The sequence below is a fragment of the Zalophus californianus genome, chromosome 9 (genome assembly GCF_009762305.2).
Source record: "Zalophus californianus isolate mZalCal1 chromosome 9, mZalCal1.pri.v2, whole genome shotgun sequence".
In the NCBI taxonomy this organism is placed as follows: domain Eukaryota; kingdom Metazoa; phylum Chordata; class Mammalia; order Carnivora; family Otariidae; genus Zalophus; species Zalophus californianus.
Genome location: NC_045603.1, coordinates 128,492,268 through 128,517,948, shown reverse-complemented (window position 1 = coordinate 128,517,948; position 25,681 = coordinate 128,492,268). Strand labels below are relative to the sequence as shown.

General features: G+C 50.3%; 2 protein-coding genes and 1 pseudogene across 5 annotated transcripts in view; 1 reads left to right on the top strand and 2 right to left on the bottom strand.

The window, feature by feature from the left end:
- The window catches only part of CAMK1D (calcium/calmodulin dependent protein kinase ID), a 428,325-nt gene extending 415,357 nt beyond the window's left edge, over nucleotides 1-12,968 (top strand). For all 4 annotated transcript variants that reach the window (XM_027592067.2, XM_027592070.2, XM_027592068.2 and 1 more), the window contains 3 exons: nucleotides 4,709-4,796; nucleotides 5,695-5,812; nucleotides 7,273-12,968. In XM_027592067.2, the coding sequence (XP_027447868.1) occupies nucleotides 4,709-4,796; nucleotides 5,695-5,812; nucleotides 7,273-7,391 (325 nt within the window). In that variant the 3' untranslated portion in view covers nucleotides 7,392-12,968. The remainder of the gene's footprint in view (nucleotides 1-4,708; nucleotides 4,797-5,694; nucleotides 5,813-7,272) is intronic.
- Nucleotides 12,969-17,160: 4,192 nt separating this feature from the next.
- LOC113923318 lies at nucleotides 17,161-17,309 on the bottom strand (annotated as a pseudogene).
- Nucleotides 17,310-24,313: 7,004 nt separating this feature from the next.
- Nucleotides 24,314-25,454, bottom strand: LOC113922940 (glyceraldehyde-3-phosphate dehydrogenase-like). Its single transcript, XM_027595349.1, has one exon. It carries the CDS (start codon nucleotides 25,392-25,394, stop codon nucleotides 24,393-24,395), a length of 1,002 nt encoding a protein of 333 aa, XP_027451150.1. The 5' UTR covers nucleotides 25,395-25,454; the 3' UTR covers nucleotides 24,314-24,392.
- Nucleotides 25,455-25,681: the final 227 nt, after the last annotated feature.

Here is a 25,681-nt window from a genome sequence, read left to right as displayed (position 1 = left end):
AAGTGCAGAGCTGAGCTGGGCGGAGGGCGGCGGGGGGGTTCTTTGCTGAATCTGGAGCCCAGGAAAGAGGTCGGGCTGGAGACAGAGACTTCAGGGTCATTGGCCTGGGTCTCCTCAAGATGCAGTAGCATGTGAGCTCCTGAGCAAATTGATGCCTCTTTACTTCAAAGCTTCTCTTTTACTTTGGACGCTGTATCATTTCTTACATGCGTTTCCCAAGTCCCAGGAAGTCAACCATTAGGAAATGGTAAAAATGAACACAATTTGACTCAAATATCAGGGAAATGCCCCCCGCTGCCTGCATTTCTGATATCTTTGTTTCTTTTATGTAAAATTCCCCCGGCAGCACAGATTCAACAGAGAGCTGACAGAAAGTGGAGTCATGATTCCAGGGAAGCCCAGCTCTGTCCACACCGCTGTTCTGGAAGCTGTGGTCTTGGCACATCAATTCTGTCCAGAGAACATGATCTCTTATTCTGCACTTGCTCTTCCAACTTAATCAAGGCTCCCTGGAGCCAGGAGGGCCCCTGACAGTCACAGACACCTTCCCTCGGCCCAAAACAGGCACTTCGGCTAGGACAGGGCTCCTTTCAAAGCTGTGCGTGTCAAGGGCAGTCAGCCCATCTTGCTAGATGTTTCTGTGCCTCTCCCACGTGAGGCTTTGCCTTTTCTTTTTTTTTTTTTAAAGATTTTATTTATTTATTTGAGAGAGAGAGAATGAGAGATAGAGAGCACGAGAGGGAAGAGGGTCAGAGGGAGAAGCAGACTCCCCGCTGAGCAGGGAGCCCGATGCGGGACTCGATCCCAGGACTCCAGGATCATGACCTGAGCCTAAGGCAGTCGCTTAACCAACTGAGCCACCCAGGCGCCCGAGGCTTTGCCTTTTCATGGTGGTTCATGGTAAGGAAGCACCAGCCTGCTGGCCGGGTGGGAGCCCATTCCTCCTTACAGAGAAGCACCTTGATGGGGTTTGTCTGGTTCAGGTTGTCTGGACCTCTGTCTCTAGTTATGTCGACACAGAAACCAAAATGATGATTTCTGGGCATCCATGCCCCAGGCAACGCTTGACAGTGGACCCACCTGGGGGGACATCGTGTGTCGGCCAGGCCAGGGTGGCACCTACAGCCCTCTCCTCAGTGCTCACTGAGACCCCTCCCCTCTTCTGGGCTCCAGTCTGCCAAGCTGTGGTTGACTATAGGATCAGGAAGCAGCCCAGGAGTCTGAGAAACCCCTGTCTGGGGTACACACAGGCATCACCAAGCCTGTCTTGAGCAGGTAACTAGAAAAACGCAAAATCAGAGCTGTGGAGGTAGAGTAGACTAGGTACAAAACAAAACCCCAGAAGGCAGGGAGAGATGAGTTTGATGATTTGTGTATGGAGAGCCAGACAGACCTCGCAAAGGTTGATTTGTGTGAATGCCATCTGCGTTGTTAGCAGGGCGTTAAAACCGGAAAGCAAAGTGGGGCTCCTGGCTGGCTCAGTCTGTAGAACATGCAACTCTTGATCTCGGGGTTGTGAGTTCAAGCCCCTTGTTGGGTGTAGAGATTACTTAAAAAGAAATTATTTTTAAAAACCTGGAAAGCAGAAGAGACATGAATGGAATGTGGGTGTCCATAGCTTTATATGTGTCTGTGTATACAGATTTATAAGGAAATTCCCCTGGGTCGGAGGCATTGTTTAATTCCTAGGACCATCGAGCTACAATCAGAGTCCCTTCCAATCCTAACATTCCACGCCTCCAGTGTTGTTGACGAATAATGCTGAAGCAGGTAGCGCTGAGCATGGAGAGTGGCGTACGTTGTCGCTGTAAACTCCTTGGCTCATGGTCAGCAGCAGGCATTTCCGTGATGGGGCCCATTGGAGGAAGACTGTGTGCTGTCATGGGCCAACCTCCCCAAGGAGAGGGCCTCATGGGAGCCTCTGGGCCACGTCTGCCCTGCTGGGTCTTACTCAGCTGCAGCACGCCCTGGGAGGGGGGAAGTAAGCACGGAACATTCCTGAAATAATTGGAAGTTTGCATTTTCCTTACATCTCAGCCCATGCTAACCCACAGAGAAGGGAGTCTCTCTGACCCCCTCGCTGGTCTGTTTGGTTTGGAGCACGGCTCTGCCCTGCAGTGGTACTCAGCCTGAGGCACCCTGTACTCCTACCACTTCTGCATGCTCGTTTCCACGAAGGTGCTGGCCACCGTTGAGTTGGAATTGGCCTTCTTCTCTGAGGACGTAGCTTTTATTTCTTTTTAAGATTTTATTTATTTATTTGAGAGAGAGAGAGAGAGAGAGAGAGCACCAGTGGGGTGGGGAGGAGCAGAGGGAGAGGGAGAAGCAGGCTCCTCATTGAGCAGGGAGCCTGCCTCGGGGCTCAATCCCAGGACCCCAAGATCATGACCTGAGCCAAAGGCAGACACCCAACGACTGAGCCACCCAGGCGCCCCGAGGATGTAGCTTTTAAGAAAGGTGCAGGAGGAAGAAGATAGCAGGAGGGGAAGAATGAAGGGGAGTAAGTCGGAGGGGGAGAGGAACCATGAGAGACGATGGACTCTGAAAAACAAACAGGTTTCTAGAGGGGAGGGGGGTGGGGGGATGGGTTGGCCTGGTGATGGGTATTAAAGAGGGCACGTTCTGTGTGGAGCACTGGGTGTTATGCACAGACAATGAACCATGGAACACTACATCAAAAACTAATGATGTAATGTATGGTGATTAACATAACAATAAAAATTTTTTTAAAAAGGTGCAGGAGGAAACACTCACATGAATTATCTGGAAGGAAAAGCTTGATAAAGATGTCTGCAGTCCCCTAACCTTGTTCTTCTTGTTTCGCATGGATTTGCCCAATATTCTATTTCACTGGTGTGTTCCTGGGGAAAGTGGGCAACTGGCAGTCGTTGGAAATGGAAGCCTGGTTCTCTTGAGTCCGTTTCTGAGCGTCCTCTTGGTTAAGTCTTTCCAGCCTTGCTGGGAAAAAGTTGGGAGTCTGTGCTGGGAGGGGCGGGGCTTGCTCTTAGCTGAGAATATCGGAGTGCATTCTAAACTGCATCCCAGCCTGGCACAGACTAAAGGTCCAGTCCTGCACCATGTTTCTATTCTCAAGTGAAAGGCTGGGGTGGGTGGGGACATATTTTTTACCTGGGGATGATTTCTTGTCTGAATAAGGCCGAAGCTTGTTACCTTCCTATCTTCAAATGGTTGGACATCACATGGTGTGGCATCCAGGCTGTTTTGGGGTCCAGGGCCATGTGGGTCTGGGAGATGACAGGTTTCCTCACTAACCAGTCACCTTCCAGCCAGAAAGGATGTTCCCAACATTTATCTGCCCCTTAACCTCCAAGATGCAAAAATTTATTTCATGGCGGGGGGGCGCCTGGGTGGCTCAGTTGTTAAGCGTCTGCCTTTGGCTCAGGTCATGAACCCAGCACTGGGATCAGCCCCAAGTCGGGCTCCCTGCTCGGCGAGAAGCCTGCTTCTCCCTCTCCCACTCCCCCTGCTTGTGTTCCCTCTCGCTGTCTCTCTCTCTCTGTCAAATAAATAAATAAAATCTTTAAAAAATATTATTTCATAGGTATCAGATACCAAGCTAGAATTTAATAGTTGTTAAATGAAAAGGAAGATATGGAAGGTTCTAAGCGCAGAAAAGAATGAGAGCAAAACACAGCTTCCTCTGAAACTGGGGGGAAGGCCAGGTGATTAGTTGTAGTGGAGGGACGGTGCTGAGGTTGATGCGGATGTGTGGGGGAAGAAGCGAGTGACCTCCAGGTTACCAATGAGACTGGAGATTGTGAACCGAGATGGGGGGGAGGTAGGAGACCAGGGAGAAGGGGAAGGAGGACTAGAGGGAAGGAGAGGTGGTAAAGCAGATGGAGGAAGGACTAGGGTGAAGGCCGTAATTCCTAGGTGGTTTCTAAGGACAGAGGTGAAGAGCAGACCTGCCTTCTTCCCTGCTAACAGAGGGCTGTAGAACAGCAACAACGAATGCCCAGCCGAGTGCCAAGTGGATTTGGTCCTGGCCATTCTGAGAACTTTTCCAGGAAATGCAAGGGAAGAAGATTTGCCAAGCAGGGGTGAGCTGAGGCTGGGTGCCCTCTCACTGAGCACAGAGGTGAGGGGGCACCCGGTGTGGGCAAGGACAACGTGGCCGAGCCTCATTCTGCTGGAATGGAGCCGGAAGGATGTTCTGGGCCCAGGGTGTGAGCGGGTCCACGGAGCAGCGGGCCTGGAGAGGACACAAAGACGGAGCCTCAGGCAGGGAGAAGCTGGGAAGATGGCCCTGGGTAGGGATCTGGTGGTCAGACCAGGCAGGAAACACATCAGGACCTCCTATAGGTAGAGAGCTGGTGGAGAGGGAGTCGGAGGAAGAAGGAGGGGAAACTGGGTTCAGGCTGCCTTGTGTCTTCTGCTGTTGCAGGAACTGCGGTCAAAAGGGATGAAGTGGGAACCAGGCAGAGAGGTCCACGAATGCCCCGGAGGGTGCAGTGTCTAGAAGGGGGACAGGACTTTGAGCATGGCGGTGGAGGACTGTGTGCATTCAGACAAGAGCCATGCAGCCTGGAAGGGCGCCGACGAGCAACCCTTTCAGGGAACCTCGGGATGGGCGCAGGACTGAGTCTTTCCTGGGAAAGCAGCGTGAGACCCAGTATCACAGCACACACACTCCCCCGCCCCCCGCCCAAGAAAGTCTTTTAAAGAAGCATCATTGCCTCTGTTTCAGGATCGCTGGTGACACAGCCCTCAACAAAAACATTCATGAGTCTGTCAGTGCCCAGATCCGGAAGAACTTCGCAAAAAGCAAATGGAGAGTAAGTCTCTTGCTTTATTCAATTCCTGGTGAATCGAACAAATCCCACAAAATTTGCCCTGTGGTCGGAGCATTTATTATTTCTAAATGTTACTATCACCTGAGTTGGATGAAAATCCCCAGAACCTCACCCAGAAAAATCTTGCTAATTTTAACTGATGAGGATTAAGATGCAAAGGGGGTGTCATGGTGTCGGGGGGTTAAATACACGATTTAATATTTCCCCAGCAACAGTGCTGGTTCTCACTCAGTTGCTGTTTCTTAAGACCATAATTCCTGTTGTCTGCCTTTCCATTACTGGAACTTTGAATAGTTGACTTGCATTAAAATGATACGAAAGCAGGAAGGGAAACCCAGGGAAACCCTGTTTAGGAAAGCCTAAACCCTAGGCCCTAATCAGTGTGCATAAATTAAGAGCTGGCTGTTCTGCCCCAAGAGGCTGTACAGAAACGAAATGAATTCCACTGACCTACTTTATTCAGAGGAAAGGCTATGAGTTAGGACACGAGCGCCAACAACAGGAAAATAAAAACTACCTTAAAACCTCATCGTAGAGTATCATTTCAGATACTGTCTTATTATAACATGCCTTTGATTCTAAAAGTCACTTCTCTAAAATTATGGAGAGAATTGGTTTACATTCATTCTAGATGTTTGCTATGTCAGAAGAAGAGTATTTGTTTAAATCTCCAAAATACATCTCGGGGGTGGGTAGGGGCACAATGATTTCGTGTCGTTTTAGAAGAAGAGGCAAGATGAGCTTCCTTTCTAAAGTACCGTGAGAATGTTTTAAGACGTCCGAAATGCTCGGCGTAACAGGAGAAACAACCGGACACAGCCTGAGTCTTTTTGAATGAGCCGGACTATTTTGTGCGCTTTTTCCCTTCCTTAAATTTCAGCAAGCGTTCAATGCGACGGCCGTCGTGAGGCATATGAGGAAGCTTCATCTTGGCAGCAGCCTGGACAGTTCAAATGCAAGTGTTTCCAGCGGCCTCAGCTTGGCCAGCCAAAAAGATTGTGCGTATGCAGCAAGGACAGAACTTTCCAACCGGTATTGCCGACACGTCTGGGGTGGGGAGGGGACTGGCGTCCGCGAGCACCCGGTCTTTGATACCTCATCCCATTGAACGTCCCAACAACCCGGGGACCTTATTTAATTTAGAAAGAATATTTCCTAAACAGTTCATTATCGGATATTCACACAACAGTGAGGATTGTTATTCCCAGTTTGAGATGAGAAATCCATGGCTCAAGTCCCGCACAGCCATGTCTGTCTAGACAAAAGCCCAGACACTTTTGGATCTGTGTCTCCTTCCCCCGAGGTTCACTTGCCATCGTGCGTCATTCTTAGGGGTTGAGGAAGGGATGGCAGAGACTCATGATCGCCTGATCTCATTGGCTTTTAATATCTGTTTTTGATACTGGGAGCTGAAGTATGTGACGTGCATTGGCTTTGCTGTAGGGTATTGCACAGTCCCTCATCTTTGCGTGGATGGTCGCTTGCACTCGTCAATTTCTCTCTCCCATTCCCCACCACCCTCTGGTGTACTTATCTTCATTCTATATTAGGCCATCCCAGGGGCTCCTGTCCATTTCGGAGGAGTTGCCTTGATGGTGCCCATTGGCCGTTATCTCCTTGATCATGAGGCCCTTCCATTTGGTCTCGCTCTGGGCCTCACGTTTCACCCCATTACCCTCAGAAAAGGGTTCCCTCCCCCTCTCAATAGTCTTCCCATCTCATCTGGGAAGGTGAGCCCTTACATTTTCCCCAGAAATCTCCATGAGCATCCCCTGACCCAACCGCACACCGTGGTAGACCCACATATGATAGATCTCCCTCTGTCGGAGCCCACAAAGTTCACAGGCAGATGCACTACTGGAGCTGAGCTTCAGGGGATTCATCCCACATCAGCGTTGTCTGATGCCAACACGTGGCTTGGGGAGCATGGTGGTGCAGCCTATGAGGCATTTTTCTAGGCCAGGGCTGCTGGAATAGGAGAAAGAGGTGATTTCTCATGGCGATCTCTCTGTGTCACAGACACCTCTTAGCAGGAGTAGAGACCACACACAAAACAGGGGGCGGAAGGGGGATTGTATTCTTTCTTTATTCTTCAAATCTCTACTCACGGAGCTGTGGTGACAACAGCTCTTAAAATGAGTGTGTATTCAACACCTAGCCTGAAGCCTCGTACATAGTAAGCACTCAGTAAGCAGCACCCATCCTATGAGGGTGCTAAACCCTGTCATCATCAACTACAAAGCCCTTATGATCATGATAATGAGAATGGAAGGGAAGAGTTGGGCCTAAGAAGAAAGCATTTTAAGGACCCTTTGCAAATGCTTTCCTACAGGTAGGTAAAAATTTAGAATCAAGTGTATAAAAGTTTGCTCCCCACCCCCCAAACCCTGCCGTGGGAAAGGGGAGCGAGTATTTTCTTCTGGAGCTTTGACCTCCTGTGTCCACTGTCTCCCTGCAGGTCGGGCACCCTCCACGCTCTGTAGTCTCGTTTCTTCCTCGTCGGGGGTCTCTGGAGTGGGGGCAGAGCGGAGACCGAGGCCCACCACTGTGACCACAGTGCACTCTGGAAGCAAGTGACTGGCTCTGGAGGCAGGGCCCAGGGGCGGGGCCGGGGAAGGGGGCCCCCAGCGCCACCAGCCACTCTGGAGCGATCCCACCTTGCATGGTGCACCTTCCTGCACAGGACTGGAAGACAGAAGTTTTTTATGGCCATATTTTATACTGCAATTCTGAAGCGTTCATTTCTCACAAACTGTACTGACTTAAGGGAGCTGACGTAATAGGATCTGGTGCTGTACATACGAATCTTGCAGAAGATCTGACAGAATGGACCTCCCGCGTCCTCTCCCCCAAGCCCTGTCATTTCCGCTCTTCTGGGTATGGGTAACCGTCTATGTTGTATTTTTTTCATTAATGACAAAAAAGGTTTCAACTGGATTATTTAAGTACCGGTAAATATTGCGCATTAGGGTTTTATTTTTTACCTTTTACGAAATGCGCTTTCTGATCTACACTCCTGAATCCCATGACCTGTATCTTTTGCTTGTCAGTAGTAGAGTTTTATGTTAACCTTTAAGAGATTTTTTTTTTTTCCCCACCAAGGGGAATGTAAAGGTATTTTTTAAAATTCTAATAGGAGGATCAAGCATCTGTCTCCAAGGCGAAGAGTGCACTTTACTCTCCTCCTCTTTCTTGCCCCTTCCCTGGAGGGGCAGCTCTCTACGAAAACGACTCTGCAGTTCCTCGGGGCTGTCTTGTCTCCAGGGCCACCTTGGGAGGGAATCTACAGAAAAAACCTTTTCCAGCACCCCCTCCAGCCCGCCCCTGGCCAACCAGGGACCCTAGGCACCTTCTCTGTCACTGGTCAGAAATACAGAAACCTGCTCCTTCCCTGAGACTAAGGCTAAACTTCAGAGGCTCCACGTGCTGTAAAGGGGATGCCCAGCAAAGACATAAGAGCCGCCCTTCCACAAGGAACCAGATGCCATTTTGTCCAAAGGGAGCTCCCCGCCCAGCCCCCACGTCTCCCGAGGGTAACGCAGAAAGCTCCCCTCTCAGCTATGCAGTTTTCAAGTTAATCTCTCTGTTTTTTAAAAAAATGCATTTCTAATCTTACACTTAAAATGGCCTCTGACTCACATAAGTCGTTTCTGCAGATTTTTATCCAGTCCTTCTCTGAATGTTATCCAGGCAAGGAGAGGGAAGTGGCCTTGGAAAAGAGTCCATTTATCTTGGGGGTGGTAAGGAGAGGTGGCCTGCCGAGCAAGCAGGACACTGACCACCACAGGGATGGCCAGAGACGGCTTCCGCCAGGCCCGGCCGGGGCTGGAAGGCCTCCCTCTGACCAGGGCAATCTGAAAAACCAAAGACCTGTGATGGTGGAGTCACCAAAAGGCCCAGGTTGCCTGGGAGTGAAGAATTTCTTGGGTTGGAGGACTTTCATGGTAAATCTGGCCATGTCCCAGGCAAACTGGCCGTGTTGTCGGTCCATGTGGTGCATAGGTGTGCAGGATAGAGCACGGCATGAACCTGGGGGCAAACCCTTCTCAAGGGGGCTTCCAGGACGCTCTCTTGCAGAGGCATGCATCCCTTGGCCCTCCTGCCCATGCAAGACCATGAGTCTGCATTTTGCACCATGAGCCTCAAGTCCGCCGCGTGTCCCTGTAGATCTGTAGGTCTGCCTTACTGGTAGAAAAAAATGGCATGAAGATTAGAAAGAGTATCTGAGAAAACTGAGGTCTCTCTCCAGGAGCTTTATTAGGGTGTTGCTTACTAACAGGCGTAATGGAGCATTCCATAGTATCAGAAAACATGTAATTAGATGTTGCAGGGGGTGATCATTTGCCCGGATGGGGTCCCTGTAACGGGTGACGGAGTAGTGATCGGTCCTTTGGCCTGTGGGCTCGATGCAGTCAGTTGCATTGGGAGAGCAACTTTTGAAGCCACATTCACTGATGGGTGATTAAATTATTTCCTAGAGCTGATATACGGGACGCATGTTCTATTCTATTAGTTTGAAGGTATGTCTTACCTGACATGTGCAGAGGAGGTGAAAGTTGAGGCCTGTCGCAAGCGTCCCTTCTGTGGTTTGGGCCAGCCCCTGGCCATGCTTGGCCCATAACGCTTCAGGTCTCCAAAACATTGTGCGAGGAGACGGTGACTGCTTTCAGCCCAAAAGGTAAACTCTGTTGAACTCGACATCAGGCAAATCAAGACCGTTTCAACACCACCAGACTTTGGTCATTTCCTATTGTTTCAGGAAGAGGAGAAAAAGAAATTCCATATGGAAGAACTTCTGCTCTTTGAGAGAGCCTCTGTGGCAGAAGTAGAGAGGTTCTCTTTCAACCGCATTTCGTATTATTTATGCTTTATTATCATATCACACGACGAGAGAACACAGAATGTGCCTTTTAAGACCTGCCGAGTGGGGCGGCTGAGTCCCAGGCCCCTCGCCGACGTCAGATCCCACCCGTAGGAGCTGAGCATCTCCTACGTGCCCCAGGCTTCCACTCCCCGTGGAAGCCAGTGTGTGGCCGAGGCTCAGGGCCGGCCACTGGTCCCACCGGGGGCTTCCTTTCAACCCCAAGCTCCCTGTTGGTCTCCTGAGCTTCTCAGAGCAAGTGGATAATTTTTCCTACTTGAATAGGACATGTTGAAATCGTGTCCCTGAATGGTCTCTCCCTCAGCTGCCTATCCGTCTGTCCTTCCCTCATGTCCCGCTTTTCACCTCCTCCGTGAGGCAGTAGGCAAAACTAGCACTGGTTTGAGACAGGCAGCGAGTGTGCGCCCACAAGCAGGCCCCCCAAGACCAGCAGCTGATCGCTCTTAACCAGGGTGCCCTGGAGTCCGGACGGCTCACGGCTCTCCCTCGCAAGCACACCGGGGCCTGGGGCGTTGGGTTGGATGGGGTAAAGGCCGCTGGAGCCGAGAGGGGCAGGGAGTCCCGATGGGAAGCACAGAGGACCACAGAATACCCTTGAGAAATGGAGATGCCCAGATAGATGGACCGCAGCTCTGTTGCCAGGGGCAGGTCTCCCCGTCTCCCACTGCCTCCAACCCCGTAAGAGAGCAGCAAGATTAATCTCCCCCTTCGTGTCTCCTTTGTAAAGGACTATGCATGCCAAAAAAAAAAAAAAAAAAAAGGCAGGGCTTAGTGTTCTTGACTATGGCAACAATTCTGGTCACTTCTGTAGCCCCACCTCAAGAGCAGGGAGTGGCGCCACCTCCCTGCGTGGGAGCTTGTGGCCTTGGAGAGGGTCCCGCTCTCTAACCAGCGGTTAGCATGATGTTCAAGGAACTCAGCAGGCCAGCGTGGGGCAACACGAGATGGCTTTGGCTAAACAAGCAAGGCTCTGATGCTTAGGAAGCCAGGGCCATCTGATGACAGGGATTGGGCATAGGACCCTCAGACTCAGTTTACCTGCCCGGCACTGACCTCATCTTATTCATTTGTCTGCCTTGGTGTCCAGCATATCCTGGACGGGTTCCAGGTGGGAGACAAGAATTCCCCTTTAGAGTGAAGGTCAAGAACCCCAGGGACTCCTCCTGAAAGGGCGTTGACCCTCTCTCTCTCTCTCGAGGAGTGACAGCTTCATCTGATTAACCCATGGGATGTGACATTTTATGAGCAATTTTAGACCGAAGAGACCATAAGAGAACTTGGTATTTGAAGGCTCTGTGGCCCAGCAAGAACCATGGCTCCAGGGCTGAAGACGGGGGTGGCGCTCGGGTTGCTGCAACACTCCCTACCCCGTGTGACTCATGAGGTTTCCCTCGGATACACGAAGGGAAAGCCAGGGCCGGCAAACGGCAGCTCCTCCTCCTATCTCATAAACGGAAATAAGATGTACTCTTTCCCAAGGTCACACACTCACTTCCGGCCAAAGAGATGAAGGGCCTCTGTTTCAACCAATGCACGAAACCTTTGCATGTTCTTCTCAAACAGTACTTCCACGTCCTGTCTCCCCACACTCGGCAAAAGAGTTTGCCTTTTCCTTAAACACATTCCAGACCAAACACTGTTCAGTTTGTTTCAAAAAAAAAAAAATTTGTGTATACCTGTATGTAACCCACCGCTCTTTTCCCGGGGGGGGGGGGGGGCGCCTGGTCCTTGGTTGGGGCTGCAAGTGCACCTGACATTTGCAAACAAGTGTTTCAAGCCTTTGGTTCTCAGAGTTTAAAGTGTTGAGCTAGAAAAGGTGAACTGGACAGAGTCCTCCGAGGGGGGCTTCTTTCCCGAAGACACCAGGAAACCCCCGTCTGCCGGGGAGCTGGTCAAAGGGTCCACCGCAGACAGCGGACAGAGCGGGGAAAGGAAGACAGAAGCGCGCGCCCCCTTGCGCCCGTACCCTACCTGAGGTCCCAGCGCATCACGGTCGCAGCCTGGCCGAGGGCCCGGCCCAGCCGCACTGTGAAGCCGGCCCCGCACGCTGGTCAGGGCCCGGCCTGTCCCCTGCCGCACGCGGACTCAGACCATCACTGGAAGGCACAGCAGCCCTTCCCGGCCTTCCCTGCCGCCTGCGACTGGAGCGCCTCGGCGTTGGGGCTCCGCTTCTTCGAACCCAAAGGCTGTGCATTTGGCCGCCAACCCCGCAGCATGTGGCTGCCAGGTCTGGTTTTGTGAACAAAAGCAAGGGTGGAATGGCTTCTCGGTGTCTGCCTCTCTCTCTGTGTCTCCACCAAAGGGACAAACTGTTGCATTCACCCTTTGTACCAACGCTGCTTCTGCATTTGCCGTATCTATTTTTAACCTTTTGGTCCCCAGGGAACTTCTCATACGGTGATTATTTCTTCTGATTATTTACGGAATTATTTTACTTAGAGGTGATTTTATTTTCTTATGGACAGGAAAAAAAGAAAGAAAATGAGAGGAGTGTTTGAGGCTTCGGTCTTAGAGACAAGTCATCACCAGGGACTCCAATGCCCAAACACAAAATAAATTAGTCCTCAAAGGCAAACCTTAATCTGGGCAGACGGAGATGGCCAGGCCCTCATGTCAGCCCTGCAGGGCCTGGGGCAGGGCTGGCAGCCGGGCTCTCCAGAAGGAGAAAAGAGGAACAAGAACGTCACTCGTTTGGACATCGGTCGTACACACAGAAGCCTGCCGCCCTCCCTCCGGGGCCCCAGCGTTGGAGTGTATGACAAGCCATCCGATGACAAGAGAAAGGCTGCAGAGCATTTTGTTTCCAAAGACTGGCTGCACGTTTCAGAGAACATTTAGCTTAGTGCCACTTTCAGGTTGGACGACATAAAAGGCACATTCTGTCCAGAATAAAATTGGGAACAATTTCTTAATTGGCCTTCGTCATTTCTCTGAGCCCTCCCACCAGCGAGCGAGCATGTTTTCCAAAAGCTTACAACTGGCGAATCCAGGAATGTCCCCGCGTCTATTATTATGAGGCTTGTGATTGGTTTAATTTTCCCATAAAAAACACGTTTGTCCCAAAGAAGGGAAACTGTGCATTTATTCCATGCATGTAACAAACTGCAAGAAGTTTAACCCACATAGGTTTGCGGCACTGCAAAATTGTTCATGGGCCTATGTAGCAAATGATTCTCTGCCTTGACAATCATGTACACATACCAAGATTTCTATCATAATGATAACGAGATTGATGACTTCTTGTTTTCCTCCAATAAAGACAATTAACCACCGTCAGATGTATGCGGCTTGTTTCCTCCATAAAGCGGGAGAGGGGGGTGTTCCAAGAGCTCTCTCTTTCCTCCCCTTTCCGAAGTTTGGATTTGAAGTCAGGGAGTTTGAGCCCCTGGAAACTCATGAGGTTCCCTAAACATTTCACGTCACCTGCCCAATGAGCCGGAAGTGCCAAGAGAGGAAGAGGTGGGCACATCTTGGCTTTGAGGTCTGTGGAGGGTGCCCCACTTTACCACCCTGCTGGACGGGAAAGCTCCCCTTTTTCATTGCTGCTGCAGAAAGAGGCTGGAGGTGGGCCCCTTAACTCAAATTGCACTAACTAGATATTCATGAGTTACTTAGAGGAAAAGCCGATTTTGAGGAACCCTTGTCTGAGTAGGGAGTCAGCAGGCTCACCCCCACACCCACCTGTTTGCTCTGCACAACTTTGGAGCTCTCCATGCCTAAAGGAAGATTCATTCTGAGCAGAAGGCTGCCTGCTATCTTTCTTTCTCTTGGGTGGGGGGACCAGCATTTCATAGGTCATCAAATATATTGTGGGAAGTAGCTCTGATGACCAGACGATACCTCCAATCCAAATGGTAAGTGACTATTTGCGGAGGGAAATGAACTGGACGTGTGTTAGAGAAACAGAATTAACGCTTTCCCGTGCAGTGAGGATCGATGAAAACGGCCTTTGTGGAAATAAGGGAGCCCCGAAGAAATATGGCACACACCATCTGACATGTAGTCTTTTCTGATTCAGTATGGCTTCTCTTAGTGCAGACCCTAATTATGAAGTATATCAAAGCAAATGGATCATTTGGTGGGTTCATAGGTGACAGTGTTGATGCAGATTTTAAAGAACCAAAGAACTTTGGTAACCTAACCACTTTTGAAAACTGTGTAAGGATTTATTAAAGATAGGACTCACCAAGTGTGACTGAAAATTTAGCGAAAGCGAACACACTAAAGTATAAAACATACCCTGATAGAAAGCTGGTATTTATTAGTGCCCTCAAGTCGAAATGTTTAAGGTCAAACTTTTTTTGTGCTTGGCTCCAGACACATTGAGCAGGTCAGCCCCTCTGTCCTTCCTAGATTTACCCAGCCTCCCTGGGGCTCAAGCCTCTCTGGGGACACTGAAATTCACCTCAAATTTCCTGTATTTTCCAGATAACACTTGGTCTTACACATTCTCTTGTGAATATCTATCATTGATCATAATGCACTTAGGGGCCAACAGTACAAGAAGAAAAGACTTCTCACATGGTTACAGGATTGTCCATCCAGACAAGGGCCGTGCCTGATCACAGCAAGCACAAAGCTTAACGGCAAAAGGGGGTATGAATCTTGTCCACCCACACCCTCCTGGCCCTCCGCGCCCCCAAGGAGGACGACTACAGCAAAACTATCTCATAGAGAAAGGGTCGGAAAACAGAACGTCTTCAGGTCACACTCACGCCGAGCCATTTGGCTGGGCTAGTGGTGGTCTCGGGGGTGTGTATGGGCTTGGCTGTGCCAGTACACTCTAGCGGAGAAAGACCAAGGAAGAGAAGCTGTAATGAACTCCTTTTTTTTACATATTTGGTTGCAAAACCTGTGTGGAGCCCCCAGAATATGTAATTTCCAAAAAGCACTCCTGTTACATTAGCTCATCATAACAAAAAAGAGAGGGTGTCTTGTGTGTGCACGCACATGTACTCTTGGACCCTCCGTACAGAGGGGCTTCCAGCTGAGGGAGTAAGTAGTGGGGACCGATGGCCAATCCACACCTTCCACGCCAGGCCCTGCACCCTGGCTCAGGGGAAAGGGGGCTTGTTTATCCACGAAGGTGCCATCCAGGAAGTGAGTAGGAAAAGTGTGAGCAAGAGCATGGACGCAGACGGAATAGTACGTATCTCCATAGGCATGAGCCAAGGGTGTGGGCAAACCACGGGGAGAGAAGGTAGGCTGGGAGGAGTCTTGTTGTTAGTAGTGCCAACGAGAACTCATAGTAATGATGATGTCATGTACGGATCATGTACTGAGTTCTAGATACTGTGCTAAGTGCACCCCATTCCACATCTCATTTGCCCATCAGCCTGATAAGGAAGGTGCCTTCAGTGCACAGCTGGGTTCAGAAAGTTTTGGCGATTGACCGGAGGTCAGCCAGTTTGACTCAGCTGGGACTGACACCAAAGGCCGTTCTGCCCAGTTGCCTCTCATGATTTTGTCCAGGTCACTGAATTTGAAAGCATGAAATCTGGACTCTATTTAGTAGGTAAGTGGGGACCGATGATGATTACGGAGTTGAGGATTGACACAATCAAATCAGTTAACTTTTCAGAACCGCACTGTTCCTAGGGTCCAGTCCACATCTCCAAGAGACATTTATCTTGTTTGGTAGCCCAGCCTGGCCTTACATGTCACCCAGCGATGAGGACCCACAGGGAAGGCATAGGCATCGCTATGCCAACAGCCCACGTGTTTTCTGCTGTTCTGTTGTTCCATTTCTCAAGGATGAATGTCACAGAAGCTGTGAACTTGATCTAGAATCAGAGATGCAGTTAATACTGCTGGATTTTTTAAAATTAGTCTGTTCTCTTGCTCGGATTCATATCTCAGGATAAGTTCTGTTCATACGAAGTTTTATTCCTGACATGCAGACCTCCCTGTCATCTGCTATTCTCCTGCAGATCACCTTCAAAGCTGCTGATTTATTTTCAAGAAAATGGCTCAGATCTCTTGTTTTCTTCCAGCCTCCCTTGAGAGGAACTGTATTTAGCATGAGCTCATCCACCTAGTATGTTTCCATCAGCAAGGGGACTCTTTCCAGAAAGACAGTGGGCCAGGAAAATGCAGCTCGTGGCCAATTTATTAACCCTTTTCCTCTTGCCTACCTCTTCACCCCCTCCTCCCCTCCCAATAACATTCCCTTAGCTTCAACACTATGTTTTCTTTCTCAAGTGCACCAAGATCTGTTCATGTGGGCCTTGCTGTTTATGTCAGCTCATGGAGAAATTCACTCGGGATGCTGAGCCGCCAGCCCAACCTGGCTATGAATGCGCAGATGAGCACATCGCCCCCACCCCCACCCCAGTGAGGACCAGCTGTTCCCCAGTAGGGAGCTGGCAAACAGCTGACTTCTGTACTCACCTAGCCCGAGGTGCTTGTCACATGGCACCCCTGAGGGAGAAAAGAAAGCTTACTCAGGGAGTAAGTCTTTACAAGTAATGGTCTTGTATCTGGACAGGAATCCCCACCACGAAGGAATGTCTCGAGGGCACGGCAGGTGGGGAACACTGGGCATCACTTCCGGCTCAGGTAAATGGGTCTGCCCTAGAGGAGAGCCCAGCCTCCCTGGCTATGCTCCCGGCTACAGCAGCCCCCTCGCCCCTCCCGGCCACTGCTCAGAAAGCTGCCTCCCAGTGCATCTCGCGCATTCTCCTGAGGAATTGTGCTAAGACTCAGACTCTGATTCAGCAGGTCTAGGCTGGGGCCCGGGCTTCTGCCTTCCTCACAAGCTCTCAGGTGCTGCCACTGCCCCAACGCTGGACCCCAATTTGAGACCCGAAGGAACCTCTCCCTCTGGTTCTCATGCCTGCCTGCGTGTTTGGATCATCTTGGGGACATTCTGAAAATACTAATAATGCCCAGGCCGACTGAACCAGGATCTCTGGGGGGAAAGGTGGCCTTGGTGATTCGCAAGGGCAGAACCAGGGCAGCCTAGTCATCAAGCCACCTTGCGCTTAGAAACTCCCTAGCTCGCAGCAAAACACAACTGGACCATAAGTGATCGCCCGCCTTCCTCTGAGGGCCCAGGGTCAACTCTAGCCCAGGCCTTCCAGGTCTAGCTTCAACGAGCACGGGGTGTCTCCTCTTGTCTGAACTAACCTCTGTCTTCCCATCGCTCTGAGGCGCTCCCACTGTGCTTTCTGGAACTCACCATCTCTCATCAGCAAAATCCCCTATATTCAACATGTAGGTAGAGAAGACGGGGAGGCAGCACGCAGCAGGGAGGGACCCACAGACCTGGCCCCTGAGATAGAAGAGATTAACTCATACAACAAACACGTATAGTGCTGTGTGCCTGCCACTGTTTTGACTTTTTCAGTCCTTGTAATGACTCTGTTGTAGGGGTACTACTATTTTATAGATGAGGGTACCGAGGCACAGGAAGGTTAGGTGGCTTCTCCCAACCACACCACTGGCGAGGGGCTCTTATGGGTTGAACTGTTGCCCCATAAAAATTCAAATATTGAAGTACTAACCCTCAGTACCTCAAAATGGGCCCTGATTTGGAAATAGGGTCTTTCAATTAGCAACAATCGTGCCTCAGATAAACCTCACTGGCTACAATACTGCCACTGCGCAAAGCTGGAAATAGGGTCTTTGAGGGCAGATCCTAATCCACTATGACTGGCGTCCTTATCTTTTTAAAACGGAAATTTGAACAGAGACAGACAGACACACGGGGGGAATGCCATGGGAAGATTAAGACAGAGACCTACAAGGCGAGGCTGCCAAGGATTGCCAGAAAATCACCAGAAGTTAGGGGGGAGGCATGAACAGATTGCTGACCTCACAGCCCTCAGAGGAACCAACACCTTCATCTCGGACTTCCGGTCTCCAAGAAGGTGTGAGACAATCCATCTTTGTGGTTGAAGCCACCCGGTGTGTGGAACTTTGTTACGGCAGCCCAAGGACACTCATCCGGTGACAGAGCCAGGATTTAAATGCAGGTCGCCTGGTGCCAGAACCCAGGCCCTTAGCACTTTGCTTGGCCATGGTTAGGGGCGCTCTGTCCTGCAGAGACGTATCTACTCTTCGTCTCTCTTCCTTCGCTCTTCCTTTCCTCTCCCTCAGGCAATCACAGTACAGTCTCCTTCTGCCCTTCCTGCGAAGGACCCTTGGACCCCTCTAAGTCATGTTACACAAGCATCACTATAATCCAGGTGCAAAAAGTTCCCCAAAGACCTTATTTCTCTGTAAAATAAAAGGTCAACATTTATACTTTAGCTTTTAATAAACACTTAAGTCTTTTGAAAACTCACAACTGAATACAAATACATATTTGCTCTTGATTAAGGCACTCCAGGGAGCGTGGAGCTTCAGAGCGCTTAGAGCCGTGGCCCCCCAACTCTTGAAGAATGTGGCCTCTTTTCATGGAACTGAGTACGCTAGCAAATAGAATTGGCTAAGAAAAGGTACGGTGCAAAAAACTTACAGTTACGAATTTATAAGGAAATGGTGGTATATACATACATTTGATGAAATATTACCCAGCCTTAAAAAAGAAGGGAATCCTGCCATTCGTGACAACATGGAGGACATTTTGCTAAGTGAAATGAGCCAGTCACAGAGGGACAGATACCACATGATTCCAACCATACGAGGAATCTAAAATAAAATTCTACAAATCAAATTTGTAGAAGCAGAGAACACAGTAGTGGTTGTCGGGGCTTGTGGGGAATGGAGATTTAGTTATTCAATGGGTATAAACTTCAAGTCAAGCAAGACGAATATATTCTAGAGATCTGTTGCTGTTAACAGTAAGATCTCGGGCACTTCAAAATTTGTTACTAGAGTAGATCTCATGTGAAGTCTTTTTACCAAAACAAAACTAAAATAACAACAACAACAACAAAAAACCCAAAGGGAAATAAGAAAACTCTGGGAGGTGTCAAATGCCTATTTCACTGTGGTGTAGTATCACAGGTGTTTACAGAAGTCCAGACTCATCACACCGTACACACTAAATATGTGCCATCCTTGGGGAACCTGGGGGGCTCAGTAGGTTGAACGTCCAACTCTTGGTTTCGGCTCAGGTCGTGATCTCAGGGTCATGAGATCAAACCCCACATCGGGCTCCGCCCTCAGCACAGAGTCTGCTTGGGACTCTCTCTCCCTCACCTTCTGCCCTTCCCTGCTCCAAGTAAATAAATGCCATCCTTTGTATATCAGTTATACTCCAGTAAAGCTGTAAAAAAAAATGAATTTGTATTTTATTATTCAAAGGGGCATCTATGTTTATTGAGCAATAGGAAATACCCATTTCATCAATCCACAGGCAAAGCGTGGCACGTGAAGGAATTAAGCAGCCCTTGCAACCAGTCTGCTACGCTTGACCACAGCCAAGACCCCTTGATCACTTTCCCTTTGTGGGAGGGCAAGGACTTAGGAATAAATATCCCTCCCTCTGAGTGTCTGTCTGGAAACCGCCACCCTGTTACACGGCAACAAGCCTTCTGCTGGCCAAAGGACCTTACGGTAAAGCAGCCGTTGTGCCAATTGACACTCATGACCTCGTGGAACAAGAAGTAAAATGAGAGAAAAGAGAGAGGGATACAGATAAAACACTTGCACAGAAAAAGAACCATCCCGTCCCCTCGCGCAGTGGTTTTGGAACTGAAACGGGCCTATGAGGCACCTGGCATCTTGTGGCGCTGCAGGGTTTGATGCAACAGGTCCGGGACGGGCTGAGCTTCTGCATCGCTAACAAGCTCCCGAGAGAGGCAGGTGCTGCTGGTTCAAGACCACACCAGGAGGAGCCAGGCCCTGGGGTGTGTGTTTGACAGCAAGGCCCAGGCTTTCTCGGGCCTCTCTCAACTCGCTGGCGGCGGCCAGCAGGTGGGAACCCAGTGGAGCCTGGCCCCGGGGAGCCACCTCTAAAGCACAGAAGCCATAAGTGGTAAGTCATTATCAGGAGGCTGGCCGCCCCCCTGAGTCACAACTCCTCTGTATTACCTCCGGCCAAGTTAGATGGCACCTTTGGGTTAGACCTCCTTAAATTCAAAGTCCATCTCCTCCAAAGAGCGGATGTAGCAGTGACGCCAAGGAGGAGCCCTGCGGGCTGGAGGGAACCCTAAACGGGAGGCCAGCCACGCGTTAGGGAAGAGGCAGTGGCTGAGTGGCTGAAGGTGAAGGCTAAAGGCAGGTGAAGCCCTTGGGTGTCAGCACAGAAGCCTTGCACGGCTGCTCGTCCTAGAAAGGCCCGTGGGATCTGAGCCACCAGTGGAATAAGCTGGCTCTGGAGGGCAGGGTGGGACTGATTTTGCAGCACCCTACACCTTGAAGGTAAGGCTCAGGGGCCATGGCGGGTGGGGGACAGGGGAGGACAGTGGAAACTTCTGTTGTCTTTAAAAAGAAGGAGATGAAAGATTAATCTGTGCTCGGGCAGCGTCTCCCCTCTACAGCAGCCATGAAAGCTGTTAAGACTTGGTTAAAGGGAATCAGAGCACCCCAACCATCCCCCCCCCACCCCCAGGGAAACATGCACCATCTTCTTTTTCTCAGAGGAAGAAATAGTTTTGGGAAAAGTTTCCTAAGGCGACTGTGAATTAGCTTGTATTGCTCTTAAAAACATCCGCCCACAGATTCGCACTTCGAGCAGACTTGCTTATGAATCAGTTTAGGAAGCTACTAGGTTCATCTCCGCATCTGGGGTGAGCTGCGGGAGCCCCTCGTTGCTCCTTACCTCCATTTTGTTGCACACGGGAAGAGCGGAGCATGGGTATGCGTGAACGAGGGCAAGGACCGTGACCATTTTGCTCTTCTTCTCCCCAGTACACACTGGGTGGCACTGGACAACTGTTTGTTGGATGAGTTCATGAATCACCAAATGGCCAGGCTGGTAAATGGAATGGCTTCTGTGTCTCTTAGCTGGTCAGCCCCTGCCAATTACGTGTGCCACATGAATGCATGGGATCCCCTAATGCCGCTCACCTCGGGGGCCCCCTTCCCGGAGCACACATATCTGGGCTCTGTCTCTGATTTTGTGGCTCATTTGCCCTTTGTCCACACTGCTCTCCCTCTGGCTATTTGTTAGCCTGCTAGACATACAGCCCTCTTAGGAACTGCCTGACCATTCGCTCTGCTTCCCAGCTTACAGAGGACAGGTAGGAAGAGCCTTGTCACAGATCCCTCGCCAGGCTTGTAGCACCAGCCCTGTGTCGCTGTTAACCTGCTCGTGGGAGCCATAAGAGGCAGGGTTCCTGGAAGGTAGGGCTCTGCCACATTTACCTTGAGGCCCCACTGAAATAGGGCTCAAAACCCTCCTTCTACTGCCTTATCCTGTTTCTTTCCTCTTGTGTAGGCAGAAGGGCTTTAAAACTTGACAGGTGTTGGTTCAGAGCTGGGCGTCCCAGCCTGGCTTCTGGGAAGCGGCCAGAACCCACTGGGAGCCACTAGGTACTTGAGTCCACCAGCCTACTCCGGACTTTACCCAGTGTCAGCTAATGCCATCTTCGTGCCATCCCACCACTAGAATGGACATGGACGCCATATTCAGTTTAGCCACACTTGGCCCACTGGTGATACTGATGACAGCTAGAAGGGGCCATGTTCCAAGACATTTTAATCAAATAGTCCCAGCTGTTTCCTTTCAGTTGGCCAATTGTGTGTGTGTGTGTGTGTGTGTGTGTGTGTGTGTGTGTCTGATGCATCCAGGACGCCGAGGAGAATGCCAGGAGCTTCGAGCACCTAATCAAGAACAGACCTGGCTAGGCAGTGATTACCAAGGGTTAGGTGGGAGGCAGGGATGAACAGGTGGAGAGGGGAGGATTTTGTCAGGGCAATGAAAATACTCTGTGTGCTACCCTAACAAGGGATACATGGCATTCTATATTTGTACAAACCCAGAGAGGGTACAACACCAAGGGTAACCCTAATGTTCACTATGGACTTTGGGGGATGATGATGGGTCTGTGGGGGTTCATCAATTATAACGACTGTTCCTGTCTGGTGGGGATGTTGCTAATGGGGGAGGCTGTGCGTGTGTTGGGGCGGGGGCAGATGGGAAATCTCTGCACCTTCCTCTCCATTTTGCCGTGAACCTAAAACTTCTCTAGAAAATAGTCTCGGAGAGTAAACATGATGATTTCCTCCCTCGGGGGTGGAAGGGTATGATGGGGCAGAGACTGTGTTGGGGGTGGTTGAGGAGCGCCCTCCCCAGGTGCCTTGTTGGTGATCCCGGGGCTCGGAGGAAGGTCTGTTCCTCTGAGATGAGCTACAGGAATAGAAAGGCATCAGTTAGAACCTGGAGCTGGCAGGGCTGCCCTCGGGCAGACCTATCACTGAGGGGTGGGTTGAGAGCAGGAAAGAGCGGGAAAGAAATGTTGTTCTTGGTTATCACAGAAACTCATCTAGGGCACCTTGTCCCCACCCTGCCTCGCCCGTCCCCCCCCCTCCCCTCAACTTGATAATGTGGCTTATCTTTGCTCGGGGAACATGCACTGAGGTGTGTGTAGGCATGAAACTCATAACCTCTGTCAGATGCTTTGTTTGTTCTGGAGCAGACTATAGTCAAGGATGGGCCTCCCCATCTGCTTCCCTGTGGCCCAAACACCTGCCCACCTGCCCAAACACTTGCATGGCCACGCGTGGGCAAGCCTGAAATGGGGGCCCAAGGCCCTGTGGCAGGGGTGACGCCATGCTATCCGAGCAGGGAGGCTGCATTTCAGCCAACTCCTATCTGGCGGTGACTTGCTCACTCCTGGTAGTTCCTCAGAGGGCAGGAGGGCAGCTTGAGGATGACTCTTCTCACTTATTTGAATTTTTGCAATTTGCCTGAATCTTCTTAGGGGCCTCACTCTATGCTGAAATCCCCCATGTGAGTCTTCATTGGTTCTGATGTAATTGGTCTGGGCTGTGACCCGTGCTGTGGGAATTTGTAAAGCTTCCTCAGATGATGCTCATGTAAGGGAAAGGGGGACTCACTGGCCCAGCTAAAGCATTTCTGGATCTGATGAGGATTAAATAGCCTGACCCTGAAACTCCTTATTGCCCTTGTCAGGGCAGGGATGACTTGGGAGAACAAAGAGAACAAAGATTCAATTAGGATGCTTCTGTCTGTGGCTCTTGCAGGAATGCTTCTTGTCTTCTCTCTACGGTTTTTAAGGGTAAATCCACCAGGTGACCAGTCTCTTCCCTTTTGAGCAAAGGATTTTTTTTTAAGATTTTATTTATTTATTTGAGAGAGAGAGAGAGTGAGAGAGAGAGCGCCCAAGAAGGGGTAGGGTCAGAGGGAGAAGCAGACTCCCGGCTGAGCAGGGAGCCCGATGTGGGACTCGATCCCGGGACTCCGGGATCATGACCTGAGCTAAAAGCAGTCGCTTAACCAACTGAGCCACCCAGGCGCCCTGAGCAAAGGATTTAAAACAATTTTGACACAAATTAAAAATCCCAGATAATGTTGACAGATAAAATATGGAACACTCAGTTAAATTTGAGTTTGAGAAAACAATGAAATTTTTTTAATTTAAGTATATCCTATGCAACATCAAAGATATACTTACACTAAGAAATGATTCGATTTCAACTGGGCATCCTGTATTTTTACTCGATAAATCTGGTGACTGTATTAGATAGATTAATCAGAACTTTTTGTTACAGATGACAAAACCAAACTCTAAGTAATTCAAGCAAAAAAAAAAAAAAAGTAATGGGTTCATATCACTAAGAAGTCCATGTATTTGGGCTCTATTCAGATGTATCCAGGGACCTCTCTCCATGTTTCTTAGCTCTTCTTTGCTCCATCCAGGTTTTTTTTTTTTTTTTAAACAGAAGGAAAGAAGACCCCCTAATGGCTTATGATCCCACTGGAAGACAGTCTCTCTGAGAGCTTCAGAAATAGGCAAGGCTATTCTGGCTTGAGCCACAGGTCTCTCACTGAGTCACTGTGGCCAAGGAAGTTGAGTATTTGGTTTGCTGTGGTGTTGATCACATGCCCATGCCTAGGCCCAGAGGGGTGGTCACCCTCTCCCCACCCCCCAAAATCACAGGGGATGGTGAGCTTTATGATAGCCCAGCTACGGGTGTTTTTCCAAAGAAAAGGATTTTGAACCAACACATGTGTATTCCATCCAAAGAGGAAATGCATTTCTTGATCATCCCAAACATGTGAGCATGACTGTCTAGGGAAGGGAGAACCTAAATTAGGATGGCTGTGAGGTCAGAGAGTAGGCAATTCTCTAGTAAGGGTCTCTAAATGAGACTGTGTAGATGCTCAGTAGGTCCAGCAGCAGCACACACAACACCTTGCCTCCTGCTCTGCCAACCAGCAAGACCTTCTGCATGGAGAAGAGATGAGGAAGGTCATTAGTGTATCATTTAAGGGGCTAGAGGGTCAATGCTGTGCTCAAAGGAAGCATCCTTCTTGCAGCTCTGTATAGCTCTCCAGCTACGAAAGTGGAGAGAAACCTGTCAATCTGCTATGGCTGAAGACACTCGCTTCTTCTTTTTTTTTTTTTTTTTTTGACTGGGTACAGTATACTTTATTGATGGTACATGACAAGGTAGGGCTCCCCAAGCCCCTCCCCTTCTTTAGGGGGTCTGGGATGGAATCGGTGGAGGTCGGGAGATTCTCAATGTTTTGCGGGATTAAGTTGGGGCAGGGACTCCCCAGCAGCTGAGGGCCTCTCTCTTCCTCTTGCTCTCGCTGGGGCTGGTGGTCCAGGGGGCTCTTACTCCTTGGAGGCCATGTGGACCATAAGGTCCACCACCCGGTTGCTGTAGCCGAATTCATTGTCATACCAGGAAATGAGCTTGACAAAGTGGTCGTTGAGAGCAATGCCAGCCCCGGCATCAAAGGTGGAGGAGTGCGTGTCACTGTTGAAGTCGCAGGAGACGACCTGGTCCTCAGTGTACCCCAGGATGCCCTTGAGGGGGCCCTCTGACGCCTGTTTCACCACCTTCTTGATGTCGTCGTATTTGGCAGCTTTCTCCAGGCGGCAGGTCAGATCCACGACGGACACGTTGGGGGTGGGGACACAGAAGGCCATGCCAGTGAGCTTCCCGTTCAGCTCAGGGATGACCTTGCCCACAGCCTTGGCAGCAGCAGTGGAAGCAGGGATGATGTTCTGGGCAGCCCCTCGGCCGTCGCGCCACAGCTTCCCAGAGGGACCGTCCACGGTCTTCTGGGTGGCAGTGATGGTATGGACGGTGGTCATGAGTCCCTCCACGATGCCGAAGTTGTCATGGATGACCTTGGCCAGAGGAGCCAAGCAGTTGGTGGTGCAGGAGGCATTGCTGACAATCTTGAGGGAGTTGTCATACTTCTCGTGGTTCACACCCATCACGAACATGGGGGCGTCGGCAGAGGGAGCAGAGATGATGACCCTCTTGGCCCCACCCTTCAAGTGGGCCCCAGCCTTCTCCATGGTGGTGAAGACCCCAGTGGACTCCACAACATACTCAGCACCAGCATCACCCCACTTGATGTTGGCGGGATCTCGCTCCTGGAAGATGGAGATGGACTTTCCATTGATGACAAGCTTCCCGTTCTCAGCCTTGACTGTACCGTGGCATTTGCCATGGGTGGAATCATACTGGAACATGTAGACCATGTAGTTGAGGTCAATGAAGGGATCGTTGATGGCGACAATATCCACTTTGCCAGAGTTAAAAGCAGCCCTGGTGACCAGGCGCCCAATACGGCCAAATCCGTTCACTCCGACCTTCACCATCGTGTCTCAGGGACGCGGCTGGCACTGCACCAGAATTCGCGGCTGTCTGTCGAACGGGGAGGAGCAGAGAGCTGACACCCGCTTCTAATGCTTGCATGACTCATCCATGTTCTCTTGACGCTAACCAAGGTGACACCTGAAAATTCACTGGCTCCACAGGCAGGTGGGTACTTAGGCTCCTGAGGGAGCAGGAGATCAGCAGGAATGGCCCCATTCTGCTCTGTTCCATGAGCTTTCTGTTCATGTGTCTCATGTTTGAGTTCTCAACTATTCCACCAGAGTGGATA